The sequence below is a fragment of the Salvelinus sp. IW2-2015 genome, linkage group LG19, assembly GCF_002910315.2.
Source record: "Salvelinus sp. IW2-2015 linkage group LG19, ASM291031v2, whole genome shotgun sequence".
Taxonomy (NCBI): domain Eukaryota; kingdom Metazoa; phylum Chordata; class Actinopteri; order Salmoniformes; family Salmonidae; genus Salvelinus; species Salvelinus sp. IW2-2015.
Window position 1 is genome coordinate 21224636 of NC_036859.1, and position 17961 is coordinate 21242596.

A 17961-nucleotide genomic window follows, 5' to 3' on the forward strand; every position below is an offset into this window, starting at 1 on the left:
TCACTTATTTCCCCCAGTGTATTTATCCCTGTGTTTCCTGTCTCTCTGTGCCAGTTCGTCTTGTATGTTTGTCAAGTCAACCAGCGTGTTTTTCTCATTCTCCTTTGCTATTCTCATTCTCCTTTGCTATTCTCTTTTTGATATTCTTCCCAGTTTTGACCCCTTCCTGACTATGGACTACTTTCCTGCCTGCCTGATCATCCTGCCTGCCCTGACCTTGATTCTGCTTGCCCTTTGGTACCTTTTGAACTCTGAACTGTTTTTGACCCTTTTGCCTGTCCAAGACCATTCTCTTGCCTTATCCTATTGGATTATTAAATATTGTAAGACTCCCAACTATCTGCCTCTTGTGTCTGCATCTGGGTCTCGCCTTGTGTCATGATAGAGCATCTAATATTGGGTCCCTGGTGTACTGTCGTGAATGTTGGGGGAACGGGAGGGCAGATGGGACAGGGGGTGATGGGTGAGGAAGGGGGGTTACTGGGAATCCTAACAGAACAGAGACCGGGAGGGAGTGGCTCAGGGTGGCAGTTTCAGGCTGCCTGCTGACTGGCGATTGGCTAACCTCCCAGCCAATGACTCCTGAAACAAATTAAGTGCCACAGGAGGCCTGCTCGGGTTTATTTCAATTTGGCAGAGTCACCAGTGAGATTTCATTCCTAATGACCAAAAGGGGTCTGGGAGGGAATGGGAGAGGGCTTGCTCTGGGTGTCTGTGTGTGTTTGTTATCCCACAGCTGGGAGCGAACGGGAGAGGGCTTGCTCTGGGTGTCTGTGTGTGTTTTGTTATCCACAAGCTGGGAGGGAACGGGAGAGGGCTTGCTCTGGGTGTCTGTGTGTGTTTGTTATCCCACAGCTGGGAGGAACGGGAGAGGGCTTGCTCTGGTGTCTGTGTGTGTTTGTTATCCCACAGCTGGAGGGAACGGGAGAGGGCTTGCTCTGGGTGTCTGTGTGTGTTTGTTATCCCACAGCTGGGAGGGAACGGGAGAGGGCTTGCTCTGGGTGTCTGTGTGTGTTTGTTATCCCACACTGGGAGCGAACGGGAGAGGGCTTGCTCTGGGTGTCTGTGTGTGTTTGTTATCCCACAGCTGGGAGGGAAGGTTGGAACAGAAACATAGGCCAGCAGATAGAGACCTGCTTTACTTGAACATGATTGGTCAATAAATAGATCAATATTTTTCACAAAATACAGTATTAATTACATAAAATGTGTAACATTTGCCTCTGCATTCCTTTCAAGTCTGTTTGCTGTTCTTGTTGAGCTAGCTCTGGTAGAGGTTTCACAGTCAGTGAACAGGTTGGTGCTGGTGTAGATGGTCACTATGAGGAAGTGGAGCTGGGGTCATAGAGGGTCAACATAACCAGTGTCAATAAGAAGAAATCTTAGTTGTGGACTTCTAGTGTGACTACATTGAAACTATACAGTTGTAGAGCCCATAGAAAGAGTACAATAAACCACATCAGGACCAAATGAGGAAACTAACAAGCAAAGAATGAGTTGGCACTAACGCTCAATACATATTATCGTATTGTCTTGGCACACCAATAATACACTGGCCACTAGATTTCAGCCTGTTTTGGTGGGAGGGAGTTGTGGCCTTGCATGGTGACATCAACATGCTGTAAAATTAGTTAATAGACCAATAAGAAAGAGTTCAAATCCTCATGTTCAGTGTTCCCCACCCAACTCAAACCACTGACAGTCCTAGCAAAACKCTTGCTTGAGAAATAGCTCTTTGCTAAGAAGGCGTACTTAATTGTTGCCCAGAAATGATTTGATATTGCGATAAAAATGGCTGCATTGGACCTTTAACAAGGCTTCTTCCAATGACCAGATCATCCACAGGCTAATTAGCCCAGCATCCTGACAACACTGAAGGTTAATGCACTTTAAGGCGCGAGGAGAGGGTTGGAAAACCCTGCTTTTACATGATATACAATAAATGTAAATTAGTATTATCTAGACTGTAGGATGTACTGTATGGGTGCTTCCCAAATAGTACACTATTCCCCTAGGGCAAAATTTGTGCTCTAAAATAGGTTACAGGGTGCCATTTGGGATGTAGACATACTGTAGCAGAGGCTCTGCATCAAGGCCACTCTACTCACCAGCTACAGGAAGGTGAGGTAGCGCTACCACCAAAGATATCTCTGCATGTGAGGCCCTAGAGCTGCTAGCCCGTAGTACAGATACTTTTGGCCATGTAGTGTATGTGGACACCCCTTCAAATTAGTGGATTTGGCTATTTCAGCCACACCCRTTGCTAACAGGTGTATACAATTGAGCACACAGCCATGCAATCTCCATAGACAAACATCAGCAGTAGAACGGCATGTACTGAAGAGCTCAGCGACTTTTAATGTGGCACCTTCGTAGGATGCCACCTTTCCAACAAGTCAGTTCGTCAAATTTCTTCCCTGCTAGTGCTGCCGCGGAAACTGTAAATGCTGTTATTGTGAAGTGGAAACGTCTACGAGCAACAACGGCTCAGCTGCGAAGTGGTAGGCCACACAAGCTCACAAAACAGGACCGCCGAGTGCTGAAGCGCGTAGCGAGTAAAAATCGCCTGTCCTCAGTTGCAACACTCACTACCGAGTTGCAAACTGCCTCTGGAAGCAACGTCAGCACAAGAACTGTTCGTCTGGAGCTTCATAAAATGGGTTTTGATGGCCGATGCAGCCGCACACAAGCCTAAGATCACCATGCGCAATGCCAAACGTTGGCTGGAGTGGTGTAAAGCTCACTGTCATTGGACTCTTGAGCAGTGGATACGCGTTCTGGAGTGATGAATCATGCTTCACTATCTGGCAGTCCGACAGACAAATCTGGGTTTGGCGGATTCCAGGAGAACTCTACCTGCCAACAGTAAAGTTTGGTGGAGGAGGAATAATGGTCTGGGGCTGATTTTCATGGTTTGGGCGAGGYCCCTTAGTTCAAGTGAAGGGAAATCTTAACGCTATAGCATACAATGACATTCTAGACGATTCTGTGCTTTCAACTTTGTGGCAACAGTTTGGGGAAGGGCCTTTCCCTAAACAGCATGACAAAGTCAGATCCATACAGAAATGGTTTGTCGAGATCGGTGTGGAAGAACCTGACTGGCCTGAATAGAGCCTGACCTCAACCCAATCGAACCCCTTTGGGATGAATTGGAACGGCGACTGTGAGCCAGGCCCAACATCAGTGCCCAATCTCACTAATGCTCGTGGCTGAATGGAAGCAAGTCCCTGCAGCAGCCTTCACAGAAGAGTGGAGGCTGTTATAGCAGCAAATGGCAGACCAACTCCATATTAATGCCCATGAGCATGTGTCCACATACTTTTGGCCATGTAGTCTATATCACCACATGCACCAATGAGTTGATAAGGCCTATAAGGAAGCCTGGAGGGAGGAAGACACAAAATACCCAGAGAATTTGCTATTCCTTCCTTCCGTGGTATGTTTATAGTTATTCACTGTTTTAATACAAGGTCAGTTGTGTTTAACTTGTTTCTAAAGCTGGGTTCTTTAATTGAATAGCAACGTCTTGATTTAATCTCAAAGTGTGACTAACCGCCCATCTGTCTGTCTTAGGACATGCGATGTGAAATAAAATAGCCAGGCTGTGTTTACTATCTTTAAACCAAAAGGAGGGCAAATGCTGCACTAAGATGCACCGCCAGCTGTTTTCTGCAAACTCACTGCCATTTTAAACAAATTATAGAGCATCTCAGTGCCAAAAGCTTGTCTTAATCTTTGCCATTCTGTTCCAATCCTTGCTAGTCTAGTTTGATCACCGCTGCTTTCACCGTGGCAAATGTATTTTTCAAATAGCAGGGGTATGAAACAGTTCCAAGGACACTGTGGGTATCGTTGCATGTGTTCCAGACTCATTGAAATGTCAGGTGCATTTCAGTGCGTGGGTGTGTGCACTGTATATCTCCAGAAGAACAAGTATGAAAAGCATAATCATTCTTTCAACCAAGACCGAGCAGGAAGCAGATACAAGAAATAGATTGTGCAGTGTCATACTGTTACAGACAGGAGACTATTGTCTGTGTCTAACACCGGGTAAATTAAACACTGGCCCTGCTGTAGTGATGTGAATGGGACGTACTCCTGCCCCGTACTTGACCCTAGCCCACCAGTTGAAGATCATGGTGCCGTGGCAGTAGACATGTAGGAAGGTCAAGTGACTGTTCTTCTTCCTCAGGATGAAGAACACCAGGAAGAGACATGTCATATTTGTGTAATTAACATGACCGTTATACAAGAATATGACAAGAAATACCGAAAACAAATCCTCAGGAGTTAGCTAGATTTACAGACATTAGTCACATAGACAGCACATAAAATGTATTAAAAGAAGAGATGTAAATATAGTCCAAGTGGTGCGGCTTACACCGTTTTTGCTTCAACCTGGGATAGTAGAATCGCCAACGTGTACTTACAATATCACTGAGCTCGATGACTTTGGAGGAGTAAAACCACCAGCAGACCTTGGCCATCTGTTCAGAACACAGAGAGGAGACATTTCAGCAGTAGTTTTAGGTTAGAAATCATTTAGATCTGTATATCAAGGCAATTGCAATGCACTGCAGTGGATGATATGAGAGAAACTTTGTTACCCGCATTTAAAAAATGCCATCCCCACTTATTTATTTAACCAGGTAGGCTGGTGGAAAACCAGCTCACTGGCATTGCCAGTGCTGTAGTGCTGTAGTCCACAGGCTGACATAATAAACTATAGTTTGCCAACCAGGATGACGCTGTGAACTGAGGAAGAATGAAAATATGTTTATCTTTTGAGTTAAAGTCTATGTGTACATGTTTTATAAACGTATAATTTTAATTGGATAATGTACCTGTAACCCCCCCCCAACCCAAAGAATTACTGAACAAATACATATTTGCTCAACAACAACAAAAATAAAGAAGACTTTTATGTCCTGAGCATCCAGATAAGACTGTTCCCTGTGAAGAGGGTGAGAAATGTACGATCCATAGCACAGTTATGATTTCAATCACGTGATTCATTGGCGAAGGGCACAGTACAAATCTAATTATAGGCTACTTTTCTGAGCAGTTTCCGTGGAAAACATTGCCAAAACCTTGAAACACCATGCTGTAGGTAGCAATATTAAGTAACCTGGTTGCAACTGTTGAACAAGAAGCTATAATATGACTGTTAAACAGCCATCACTAACACAGAGAGGCTGCTGCCTACAATCATTGGCCACTTTAATAAATGGATCACTAGTCACTTTAATAATGTTTACATATCTTGCATTACTCATCTCATATGTATATACTGTATTTTATACCATCTATTGCATCTTGCCTATGCCGCTCGATCATCGCTCATCCATATATGTATATATTCTTATTCCATCCCTTTACTTAGATTTGTGTGTATTAGGTAGTTGTTGTGAAATTGTTAGATTACTTGTTAGATATTACTGCAATGTCGGAACTAAAAGCCCAAGCATTTCGCTACACTCGCAAAAACATCTGCTAACCATGTGTATGTGACCATTAAAATGAGATTTGATTTATAATATTATTTGTGAATCTGTGAATAAATAAACAATCCAATTATAAAATAAAAAAAGGAAGAAAAACATGTTAAAATACTATACGTTTACAGGTAGAGAAATGGATAATCATCATCACATATTTGCACATAGAGTATATAACAAGGATATAGATAGGTACTGTGTACAACAGATCTAAAGCATTCAAGATGGGTAAAATAGCTACAAGTTGTCCATGCGTTCCCCTGTTTCCATACCTCATAGAACATGCAGGCAGACATGCAGACCATGGCAAAGTTGTAAACGATGAGCACAGGCTAAGGTTGACTGGCTGTCTGAGCCATCAGCTTGGGGCCCACCCTTATGAGGAGCAGGTAGCACATGAGGATGCAGGTGATTGGCACAGGTGAAGGACATAGAGACAGCATTACTATAGTTTAAGAAATTGGTATTGTACTGAGAACTTCAGTGAGCACTGTGTCTGGTTTTAGAAGCACAGAAGACTTAGTTACCTCCATTCTCTAGCACTCATTGGTAGAACAGTTGGATTTTCTGCCATGTTGTGGCCATACCTAAACGCTGTGATTAAATACCTAAACGCTGTGATTCGTTATATTCAGTTACCAATTTACATTATATAAAGTCAATCCTGACTAATGAAACTACAATAAATGACTCCTAGAAGTTTACCCCATTTCACCACTCATATACCATTCCTCATATGGAAATGTTTATGAACACGACAGTACTGCCATCTAACGTCAGATTGGTACATTATGGAATGGGACACAATTGTAAAACCTGCACAGAAATATCTGACAGCTACTTATAAAAGATCCACTGAAGCATGGCAGCCGTTTTGTTGATAGTCTACTCAAGTCAGTTGGCCAGCTGGATTAGCTTCTTGCTTCAGGAGGATTTAGAAAATCCCTTACACAACCACACTTATTCAACATCCAACCTTTTCTGTTTTAATTCCCTGTCGCCTACAAAAGATTTAACATACACTTTCTATGAAGAYTTCTTTCACAGAAGAGTAACACAGCCCTAAATCAAATAACAAGGTGTTGTTGGCATAAATAGTAGTGATGATGAAGGCATTTCCCTTGGCTATACCACTAGAGTCTAGACGAGAGGGGTATTCATTTTAACACAACTTTAGAAATGACAAATGATTTTGTCATACGACAGTAATTTATAATAGGCTCTAATAGTCTATATTCCGGTGCAAACTGAACAGAACGTACTTCGTAGCCTGCACTCATCGACCGGTTTGCACAAATTGCTGATCTGAAGGTCGCAGACCACCGAACCATGGCATGGAGATTGTTGAATTTGTCTGCCGTCCAGCGCGCCATTTTCCCAGTGTTGACGATGATATCTGACCTGAGTTATCGCGTACCATCACCCCGCGCGGCAATAAAGTAATCCATCTGCTGCGCATGGTGTTTTAGCCTATCTATTTAATGCCTTGCCCACTTGTGAGCGCTTATTTAACTTGAAAACAATTCAGGGTTTTAAAGAATGGTGAATAGATTAGATATAGGCCTAGGCCCAAACATGAACATTAATATTGTCCTATTATTTGGGAAATTCATTAGTTGACATAAAAGTGAAACACTACTGACACTGAGATGTAGCCCTGCTGCTAATTTATAATATATGGCATCACAGATCATTAGGAGCAAGGTAAAACTAATTCAACTGGGAATGCAGGTCACCAACCTCTCTTCTCTGGCACATCAGTAATAGAGCAGCTGAGTTGTTCCTCAGTTTGAGGTCAGACTAGACCCATTTTCTCAAACAACATTTGGAATTCCCTACTTCTGGCTGCCCCCTCCCCACTGTCCTTGATGCCTGTCTTATGTCACTTTATTCTGGTGATGTATTCATATTCGGTTTCCTCACTGTATCCACTGACAGTAACTGAAGACAAGCAAAATAAGTCCACCCTTTATGAACACAACATATTGAACTTATTTTGATTACATTCATACATCATCATAATCATACTTTTAATTGTGCATTTAGATTAGTTATATAGAACATAGTAGGCTTAGGCTACATGCTTGTGAATAACCAGTATCTGACCATGGAACAACCAGCAACCTGGAACCTACATTTTGGATGCCTAAGTATACCCTGAAGTCCAGCACACTGCCCTGCATGGGTTCAGTGACTGTCAGTCCCGTTTTCCTCAGGACAGCATCTGTCTACAGACACCTCAGTAAGGTTTGCCCTACAGACTTCATAGCAGAGAGTAGAACATGTCACCTGACCACATGTAGGGAAGACATACTGTATTCCAAGGGCCAAATGACTCCAGTTTACTGTACAGGTTTACTTTATCAGATACAATTGACAGGCACAGACAAAATCGAACTGAATTCATACAAAACTATTTATCAGACAGTCAAGTCTGACACACTGACACAAGCCCCCACCACCATGCTAACGAACTATTACTCGTCTCAGCAACTACACAGACGGTGTTAATTGGAGTCCTGTTTATCTGTCTGACCCATGGTTGTGGTGGTGCTGCTGCTGGTGATGTATGTTACCACCCCCCCTCAGAAAACATCTGGAACTGGGTTGCTTCAATCTGCCACTGTACTGTCTGTCTGTCTCGTTAACAGCCATTCCTGCGCTGCTCAGAGACTCGTTTCGCTGTCTGCTATTCCACCCAGCTGAGTAACTCCATTTGGATTCCTGCATAACAGTAGAACGCACTAAAGTTAACAAAATAGGTACGAGCTAAAAAGACATCACCTGGGAGAGCCACAGAGCGATCTCATTATTATTCAGAATCAGTTCCCATTATAGGTAGGGTGTGTTCCTGTTTTAGACATTCTATTCCAATGGGGCACTACAGCAGACAGTAGTGTTTTCTAATGACGAGCCAAACAGAAATGAAATGTCTGTCATTCCCTTTAGAAGTGTGCTTTCACTCATGGTGCAGTTGCCATAGATGTCCTTGTGGTAAGTGGCTCTGACAGCTGCATCTATATAGGGTAGTGGAGGAAGCTGTAGGGCAGAACTATGTGGCACGTCAGTCTCCCACATCTGTCAGCGAGAAGAGAGAGATCCATGGCCACATGAATAAGGTGTCACACCAATTACAAAGATCTCTGTAGATAGAAAATATCTAATTTAAACCTGACAGATACTTCATACCATTAAAGTCAAAGAGCAGTGGTAAGCTTTAGATTAGTGCTGACATGTTGCCTTCAATCAATACAATCCCATTCCTTATTCATGGAACATTTATAATTCTGAGAAATAATATGGACTTGGGCTGTCCCACAGAAGGACCCCTCTGTGATGGCTCTTACCTGTCGTATTGAAGTGAAGAGGTTATTCAGCAACTCTTGGAGGACAGTGGAAGTTGATAAAAGTGCTTCTTTATTGTTTGAAGTAAAACCAAGGCATTTCGGCCCTAAGCCTTCATCAGGGTTTTTGCTCCTCAATCCCTGCACCTTGGTTGGAGAGCGATGTAGTGGCAGTGTTTCATTCCCTTCTTACCTGTCATATACCAGGAAGTCGTCCATGTTTCCATATAGGGCCTCCCAGACGTCATCCTGTAGGTAGACAGGGATACCCGGGGGGCCCTCCTCTTCCGTTCCCAGTACATGGCTTCGGACTGGACCTCCCACTCATTCACAATGAGGAAAGACGTGTCTGTCAGGTTGCTGCGGAGCAGCTTGTCATGCAGGCCTTCTAGTCTACTCAGCGGGACAAAGATAGGGCAAACGTGATACAGATGGCGATATTTACTCCTCCCCATTCTATCATCATTTGAATATTGTATATTTGGGTAGGCTGCTCTTAACAACTTTCTGAAATGGATCACCGGCAGCATTTCATCAACATCAATTTGTTTGAAAATACATTACCACATCATTAGGATTTCCCCCCCAAATCTTTCCACAGTGGTRTAATAACAGTATGTTACAGTAGGCCCACAGTAATTATGCCAGGCAGATTCTGAAGACTTCTCTCTTACTTGGAGGCCTGTGTGAGGCAGAAGTGTCAGCTGGCTTTCAGTAGAGCCAGAACGACTACATTTCCAAGCGGCCCCTTCATGGGGGCCCCATGGCCCTTGATCTCCCAGCGCGGTGCCGGCTTGCAGATCTTGGAGGCATCATTGTCCCATTCTACTAACAGAGGCGATGCCCATAGGAGCCCTGGCAGAGCAGCATACAGCCTCAGAGTAAAGAGACCCTGCATCATCTTCTCCCAACCTCACCTAAAAAGAGTTCCAGGAGAGAGAGGGCAATGTCAGAAGTTCATTTTCAGATTTGATTCTCATTGCAAATCTTCAAATGCATCTCTAGCAAGGAAAATAGCTATTGTCTCTGCTAAGTACAGTACTCAATTAAAATAAACGACTGAACGACATAACTGGACTGACACAACTAACCAAAAATGTTACACTGCTGTTTTTAAGCTTTCGAGTCTCATAGCAAAGGGTCTGAATATTTTAAATAAGTTATTTTGTTTAATTATTTATAGATTTGCAAACATTTCTAAAAATCTGTTTTCGCTTTGTCATTATGTGGCATTGATGAGGAAAATGTTTTATTTTATCAATTTTAGAACAAGGCTGTAACGTAACAAAATGTGGAAAAAGTGAAGGAGTCTGAATACTTTCCAAATGCACTGTAGTTCCTGTAACATGAATCAGTTTGATAGAATCTAGTCATTACAGTTCTATGAGTAAGGTATTGTCTCCTATGCAAAATAATGTTTCACACTTTATTGGAGTGATACATGTGAATGCTTCAACACCCCCAAAAAATAAAGTCACAAGCAGCCTACTTAAAATATAGATTTATTCTTCTTCTACAGTACCATTGTTTTGATCAATCAGGGTATGCTCGCCTGCCCCTTTAGTATGTTGTCTACAAACCTCCTCCCACCAACAGGTTCTGCTTTCTAGCAAACATCCCATTAGTGATTGTAACAAAATAAGCCTCAGGTTATTCAGCCTGAGTTCAGGGGACGCAGCCAGTATATAATGCAGGTACCACAGTTCTCCAAAGGTTGTATACTGCACTGCAGTTTCCAAATGCAGCTAAACTGATTCCCATGACAAAATATAACCTACTCCTCCAATTTGTCCACTTAACATAAGTGACAATGGGGGGGCAAATAAAAACTCTGGAAACAGTGGTTAGAATTCTGCTCTTCCTTAGTATTTGTCAAACATTCTCAGCAATAAAATAAATGGCCATCTGCAGTACAGCAAATGATTAGCTWCTGAATTATGGCCCCATATTGAGCACAGAAAGGTGGCTTGATATTGCAGCTTTAAAGCATTAGGCAGACTGCTGCTCTTTATAGTTTTGATGGAGCTTATGTTTCCTTCACCAAAATAAACACCACATTTTTTWGCATAAGTAAACCATTCTGAAAACCACTTATGTGAAACCAAGTCCAAAACCAAGAATGCCAAAATCCTGAAGTATCCCTTTAAAGCAATGAGGCCCTTTATCTATTTCCCCATTGTCAGATGAACTTGTGGATACCATTTGTATGTCTTCGTGTCCTGAAGTATCCCTTCAAAACGTGTTCTTGGTTTCTCATTTTGTCCTGGGAGCCACATCCGGTCTTCATCATGGCCTGATGGGCCACGCTGAAAATTTGATAACATAGTCCACAATCCATAATTTTTGGAATTTTCAATGCTCCCTAACTATCTAGCTTTTATTTGTTGTTTTTTTATTAGCGAGCTAGACAGTCATAAAACTGTATGAATGTAAAGGTCCTTTATAATAATTTAAAATTGGTTTGAGTCATTTTAAAGTATATTGAGTTTGTTACCCCCCAACAATTTAAAAAATATATACTTATTTTTCCTCAAACCCCCCGGGCCGTATGTTTRACACCTCTGCATTAACACACACATCTCCCATTGTGCATATGCTTCCACATTTTCTTCACCACATAGGCCTACTAGCTGTCATACAGTCAGTCTTTGCTATATTGTCCTGTAAAATGAAACACACACTGAAATAAATTAAATTAAAATCTCTCTTTCATGAGATCACTCCAATGAAAGCCTCATCGTCCCCATCTCCCTCTGGACTATCACATGTGGATATGATTCCTAGACCTAGCTCTGCCAGCTCATCACACCCCATGGCTGTCGTCAACATGATTTTGTTATCCAGGCGGTTGCATAAAGTTCTATAAGAGGGCAGGGGGTAGCCTAACTCCCGGAGGAATTCATAACCTTTACCACCGACCGCACATCGGATCTTACGGGCCTTCAGCACTGTCTCGTGGGACCACACAGCTCTCCGGGAACGCTTGGTCAGTGTCAGGGCGCGGACCTGGTCTTCATACAGAAATGTCTGGAGGCCCCTCTCTATTCTGTCCAGTCTGAACATTCGCTTTTTCATTTCCTCTACCTACACAAAAGAAGAGAACATACATGTTGAAGTGTTGTCTTTTCAAAGATTTTCCCAAAACGTTGTTCTTACCTGTAAAATCATTCTAATAACTGAAAGATTGAAGGGTCCATTGCATAATTGCGCGTAACAATAACTTCCACTGAAAAAGTTTGAATGGAGAAAGTTGTTTCATCTAATATGAGGCAATAGTTTGAAATTGTTGAGAAAAAGGAGCTAGCACCACACCTCTTTCTGTAATCTGGCTGTGTGTTGCATTTCTTGTTCCAGCAGTGTTCTGTAATGTTGACAATGGATGCAGGGACGTTCCTCTGCCTTGTGTAGTTCATCAGCATCATCTTCCTCCATGCCTAGAGTTGTTTGCCGTCGTGCGTAGCCATGATCCCCCACATTGAGATCCCTCTCCACTAGATAGACAGAGCATTAACAACACATTTGACTCAGTCATTTGATCCACTGTTACGATCAGGAATGAACAGTTGTGTGTTAGATCAACAGGACCAGCATTTGCATTAGGCTTCTATCTGACAATTGTGTGCTATCTGGTAATCTATCAATATTTAATTTCACATATGTTAATGTGATTGAGAAATAAATAAAAAGTTAAGTTACCTGGCTCTGGCTTGAGTGGTAGCACTATCTGTGGGGTTACGGGATAAGGTGGATCTCGCACATTGAAAAGAGTGGGGATGGCATTTGGTTTCAGCTTCTTTCCCCCTGCTGGCGACCTGGCGATTTCTTCAAACTGACTCAGCTCAAAATGGTTCTGCAAGACATAGCTGTATGATTAACGTTAGCTGGCTACATATTGATGTATTTTCTCTTGGTGCATTATATTGCACTACAATTAACTAATAACGTTATGGTATTAAATGTGTAGGCAAACTTGTCAACGTGTTTTGTCCTAATTTGGAGTTAGGAAACTGTTCACTGATGGACCTAGCTAGCTAGCCAGTAATGTTAGCCACCCATAATAAACTTGCCTGACACAGTCTGGAATGTGGAGTTGGTAGAAAATTACGCCGGCAGTTTACAAGCCATTTCTTCTTACGTATAGGCTCTTTTGGAAAACGAAACAGTTGCTTCCCAATGGTTGTTGAGTTTGAGCAATTTGGAGCGGAGCACCCACCCATATCTAGCGAGCTAACAAGTCAAAACAGCTAAATGTAGCTAACAAGCTAACCATCAGCCAGTGTTGTTGGCGATGCAATCGAACGACACAGCTAACTAGCATGTAGCTTRGTGAGGCTAATGCTACCAGAACGTTACACTTGTTCTCATAGGAAACAAAACACTAAATACAGAATGTGGTGAAACATGATCTCATCCCAACCATTAACAAAAATATTAAGCGATGTTCGCAGCATGCCAAAAAATATGAAATTGCAAAGAAAGTAAATTCTGACTGTTTGAGCCAAAATGGCGCACCTGCCCCAACGGTTGTTTGCTGGCGTCACCGGTATGCGCTATCCAAGTAACTGCCTGCTTCAAATATTTATTCAAGAGAAGTAAATACAACATCTCACGCATTAAAATTCGATTTATGGGGACTAAGAAAAGACACCACATATATTTAGTCGAAATTGCCCCATATTGAAAATTAAGTGATTACAGAAAGGTAAAACAAATATTTTCAACAACAAAAACGGTCCACGCCTACTGTGGTCCTTTGTGTATTGACGGAAAATCTGAGAGGGCCTATTCAGACCACGTTAGAATATTTGCAGGTTAAATTACGCTTCATATTCTCCATTAATTTGGATCTTTCCAACTGGGACATCGTGAAGAATATCGCATACTAGTGCACAGAACGCTTTCATTGGACAACCGAAAACACCATGCAATGAGCTCCCCGGCCATTCAATAAGTCTAGTTACTCGATCCCACTGTCTTTAGCTAGCTAGCTAGCTAACATTAGGCTACAGACGTTGAACATTTTGGTTGTGCTCAAATATTAACCAGGTAGCTATGACATCCTCCATGGTGGTCCCTGTTATTGATGTGCAGAATGATAATTTCAAAGAACTGTGGCCAACTATGGTCCTTGCAATCAAGGCGGCCTCCTTCATTGCACTGGATACGGTAAGTGTCGCATCAAGCTAAAGCGAGTTTAGTAGACAGAAATAGCTAGCTACGTACATTGGCTTCTATATGTAATTATATGGGCCCAACAACCTTTATGTAGGTCTGTTGACACTAATAATGTCATTCTGTCTGTCTGAATGTTTTGTTTCAGGAATTGAGTGGCCTTGGAAATAGAAAAGCTTTGCTGGCAGAGTGAGTATGGCTGTTTATTAATTGAAGTTTAATATGTTTTTTTCTCATTATGTATTGTACTTTCACCATGGTATCTCAATCTCAAGTGTTGCATTGGATCTATCTCTGTTTTAATTTTTAAGATGCATAGAGGACCGTTACAAAGCCATATGCAATGCAGCTCGCACACGCTCCATTCTCTCCCTTGGGTTTGCTTGTTATAAGAAACTTGAAAACAAGGTAAAGGTCTCCTTTGCACATTGACATTCAGAAAGCTAAATATACAGTTTGACATTAATTGATGTCTGATCTCTTTCCAGGATGATGATGATACGTACCTTGTGCAGGTGTACAACCTGACATTGCTCTGCAGTGAGGAGTACGTAATTGAACCACAGTCCGTGCAGTTCCTGGTGCAATATGGATTTGACTTCAACAAACAATATGCTGAAGGTGTCCCTTATCTCAGGGGCAATGACAGGGTGAGATCAAGATTTTGTTGTTAATCCCTCAGATCCACAGAGACAAATGCACAGGTTTAAACGATACTAGGCTGCAGCTTTTATTTTGTGGACTATTCCTAATTGTTACCTTTAAGTGGTGAAGTGATCCAGTGTTCTATTCCTTTCTTGTATCCAGGGAGTGGATGCCCATGGAATGAACATGAGGATGCTGTTTGTGGAACTCCTACGGGCTCGCAAGCCTTTGGTGCTGCACAATGGCTTGATTGACATAGTGTTCCTTTATCAGTGCTTCTATGCCCAACTGCCAGATAAACTAGGAACTTTCACTGCTGACTTGTCCCAGATGTTCCCTGCTGGGATCTATGACACCAAGTACGCTACAGAGAATGAGCTGCGCTTTGCTGCCTCTTACCTGGAGTATGCCTACAAGAAGTGGTTAGTATAGTAAATACTAATATATTCAGGGCTCAATTCAATCACATCCACATAGCGATTGTTTTGACATGTCGGAAGTGAAAATGCATTGGAGCGCACAAATCCACAAGTGGCTCCCGGCATTATACCTAAAGCGGACWTTGCCATTGGCTGCACGTAGTCGCATTAACAAAAATCCSMATGCAGCCTTGTTTATAAGTTTGAACGCTGGAAGTTGATATGTAATATACACATAGATTAGGCTGATAGAAATCTGTATTATTTACTGATTTTTCAATTAGATTGTAATTATTTCTATATAGCCTATACTTTCTCGTGCTGAACTTCTAACGGGAGTGGGCGGGTGTGGCTTTGAGACAATGACTGCAAGAGCAGCTGCTCACTGATTTTGACTGAGCCAATGCAGTTCCACCTCTGACAACGCCAAGACATCCGCTATGCAGGTGTCTGCTATTGCCAGTTAATGCTTGATCTGATAGACTAAGGCCTAAATTCAATCTGACCGTAAAGCTGTGGTAGTATATCAGTGCTGTTTGCCACAACATTTTGATAAGTACAGTGCATTCTGAAAGTATTCCCGACCCCTTGACTTCTTCCACATTTTGTTACATTAGCCTTATTCTAGAATGGATTCCCATAATGACAAAGTGAAAACAGGTTTTTAGAAATGTTTGCAAATGTATTAAAAATAGATATCTTATTTCCATAAACATTCAGATCCTTTGCTATGAGACTCGAAATTGAGCTCATGTGTGTTTCCATTGATTATTCTTGAGATGTCCACCTTTTGGTAAATTCAATTGATTGGACATGATATGGAAAGGCACACACCTGACTATATAAGGAGGTCCCACGGTAAGGTCTACACTGGTTGTATTCGGTGCATGTGACAAAATTTGATTTGACACTGCATGTCAGAGCAAAAACCAAGCCATGATGTCAAAGGAATTGTCCATAGAGCTCTGATACAGGATTGTGTCGAGGCACAGATCTGGGGAAGGGTACCAAAACATTTCTGCAGTATTGAAGGTCCCCAAGAACAGTGGCCTCCATCATTCTTAAATGGAAGAAGTTTGGAAACTCCAAGACTCTTCCTAGAGCTGGCCGCCCGGCCAAACTGAGCAATCGGGGAGAAGGGCCTTGTTCCGAGAGGTGACCAAGAACCCGATTGCCATTCTGACAGAGCTCCAGAGTTCCTCTGTGGAGATGGGAGAACCTTTCAGAAGGACAACCATTTTTACAGCACTCCAYCAATCAGGCCTTTATGGTTGACTGGCCAGATGGAAGCCACTCCTCAGTAAAAGGCACATGACAGCCCGCTTAGTTTGCAAAAAGGCACCTAAAGACTCACTCCATGAGAAACAAGATTCTCTGGTCTGATGAAACCAAGATTGAACTCTGGCCTGAATGCCAAGTGTCACGTCTGGAGGAAACCTGGCACCATCCCTACGGTGAAGCATGGTGGTGGCAGCATCACGCTGTGGGAATGTTTTTCAGCGGCAGGGACTCGGAGACTWGTCAGGCTATGGGTAAAATGAAGAGTAACCTAACAAAATGTGGAAAAAGTCAAGGGTTCTGAATACTTTATGCACCACATTTCAAGAGGTAGTTAAGTTATTTGTGGTGGTCATTTTTTTCACAGCAAACTGGACAACAGCAAGTCGATTGAGGCTGGTGGTGGTGGACGCCATCTGTTCCTGGAGTTCTGCAAATACTCAGGCCCCCTGAGCAACTATGTGGACTATAGGCCCTGTCTGGCTGGGTTTAGCCCGGATGGACTTCTCAATGTTTGCCAGCGCTTCTCTGTAAGTAGTAGTACATCACTTCTCATAAACCAGGTTCTGTTGTAAAGGATCCCTAAAATGTCTGTGCCAGSATATTTCATATACTATTTTTATAATGGTAATGCAGTAATCAGTACCATGTTTACCACTGAGCTTGTGTTTTCTGTATTTGCCAGGCTTATGGTTGGTGCCCCAATGGGTCACAGTGTCCCTTGTCACATGACACTGACCTCATCATCCAGCACAATGAAAAGAAAAAGAAACGGAAGAGGAAAAGAAAGAACTCTTCTCAGGGGAAAGTTGAAGGTGCCCCCATGAGCAAGCAGCCCCATATGGAGCTAAAGCAGGACCAGGTAATCCCTGACAAAGACACCAAACCTCCCCCTCTCACAGAGCTGGTAGATGGGGCTCAGGTACAGGGGCCAGAGAGCGAGGAGAAGTTGAAGACTAAGGTGGAGGAAGGCAACGGAGTCAGAGAGCCACAGGCTGTGTCTCCAGATGAGGAAATGAAGACAGACAAAGAGGTGGAAAGAAATGGAGTATCAGAGCCACAGCCTCTGGCCACACCGGATGCAGAGAAGAAAGAAGAGTCCAAGAGGAAGAAGCTGGAGGGAGGTACCCACCGGGCAGGGTTTGACGCATTCATGACGGGCTACATTTTCTCCTATGCTGCCACTTTGACAGAGAGAGTAGGTAAGCCACCGAGCTCAGAGTCCTGGCTCCCTGAGTGTCTGAACAAGGTTTACCTCAGTGGCAAGTCTGTCCCGATGCATATCGTTAAGAGCACATTCTCCAAGTCCTTCAAGGCTCACTTGCACAAGATGGATGTCGTGTGGGGGAAGGGTGTGGTTAGCAAAGTAGAGGGAACAGTATAAACATTAAATGGAACCAAACCTATTCCTTGTTTATAAAAGCCTTTTTTAGTTCGTGTACTTTGTTGTACATTTTAGTTTAATTTCATTCAGTATTTTGATTGCAGTATTGTTTCAATAAAGGCTTTTCCTTGGTTATGACAAACATGGTGATTTGTGTCCTGAAAACCACTTGATGTTAGGCATTTCTGATGAGTAAAGTATGACTACGTTTATAGAGTCAC

At 42.6% G+C, this 17961-nt stretch overlaps 2 protein-coding genes and 1 pseudogene across 2 annotated transcripts; 1 reads left to right on the forward strand and 2 right to left on the reverse strand.

Moving 5' to 3' along the window:
* Positions 1-5757: 5757 nt before the first annotated feature.
* Positions 5758-10164, reverse strand: LOC111978894 (selenoprotein Pb-like; annotated as a pseudogene).
* A 163-nt stretch (positions 10165-10327) lies between these two features.
* LOC111979159 (THAP domain-containing protein 1 A) lies at positions 10328-13564 on the reverse strand. The gene is made up of 4 exons (XM_024009496.3): positions 12910-13564; positions 12539-12692; positions 12155-12333; positions 10328-11926 (listed from the first exon to the last, which is right to left on the reverse strand). Exons 1-4 carry the CDS (start codon positions 13057-13059, stop codon positions 11552-11554), a joined length of 858 nt encoding a protein of 285 aa, XP_023865264.1. The 5' UTR covers positions 13060-13564; the 3' UTR covers positions 10328-11551.
* Positions 13565-13581: 17 nt separating this feature from the next.
* On the forward strand, positions 13582-17882 carry LOC111979158 (target of EGR1 protein 1). Its single transcript, XM_024009495.2, has 7 exons — positions 13582-14008; positions 14163-14203; positions 14326-14422; positions 14503-14664; positions 14822-15081; positions 16724-16886; positions 17042-17882. The coding sequence occupies exons 1-7, from the start codon at positions 13895-13897 to the stop codon at positions 17738-17740; spliced, it is 1536 nt and encodes a 511-aa protein (XP_023865263.1). The 5' UTR covers positions 13582-13894; the 3' UTR covers positions 17741-17882.
* The last annotated feature ends 79 nt before the right edge of the window (positions 17883-17961 follow it).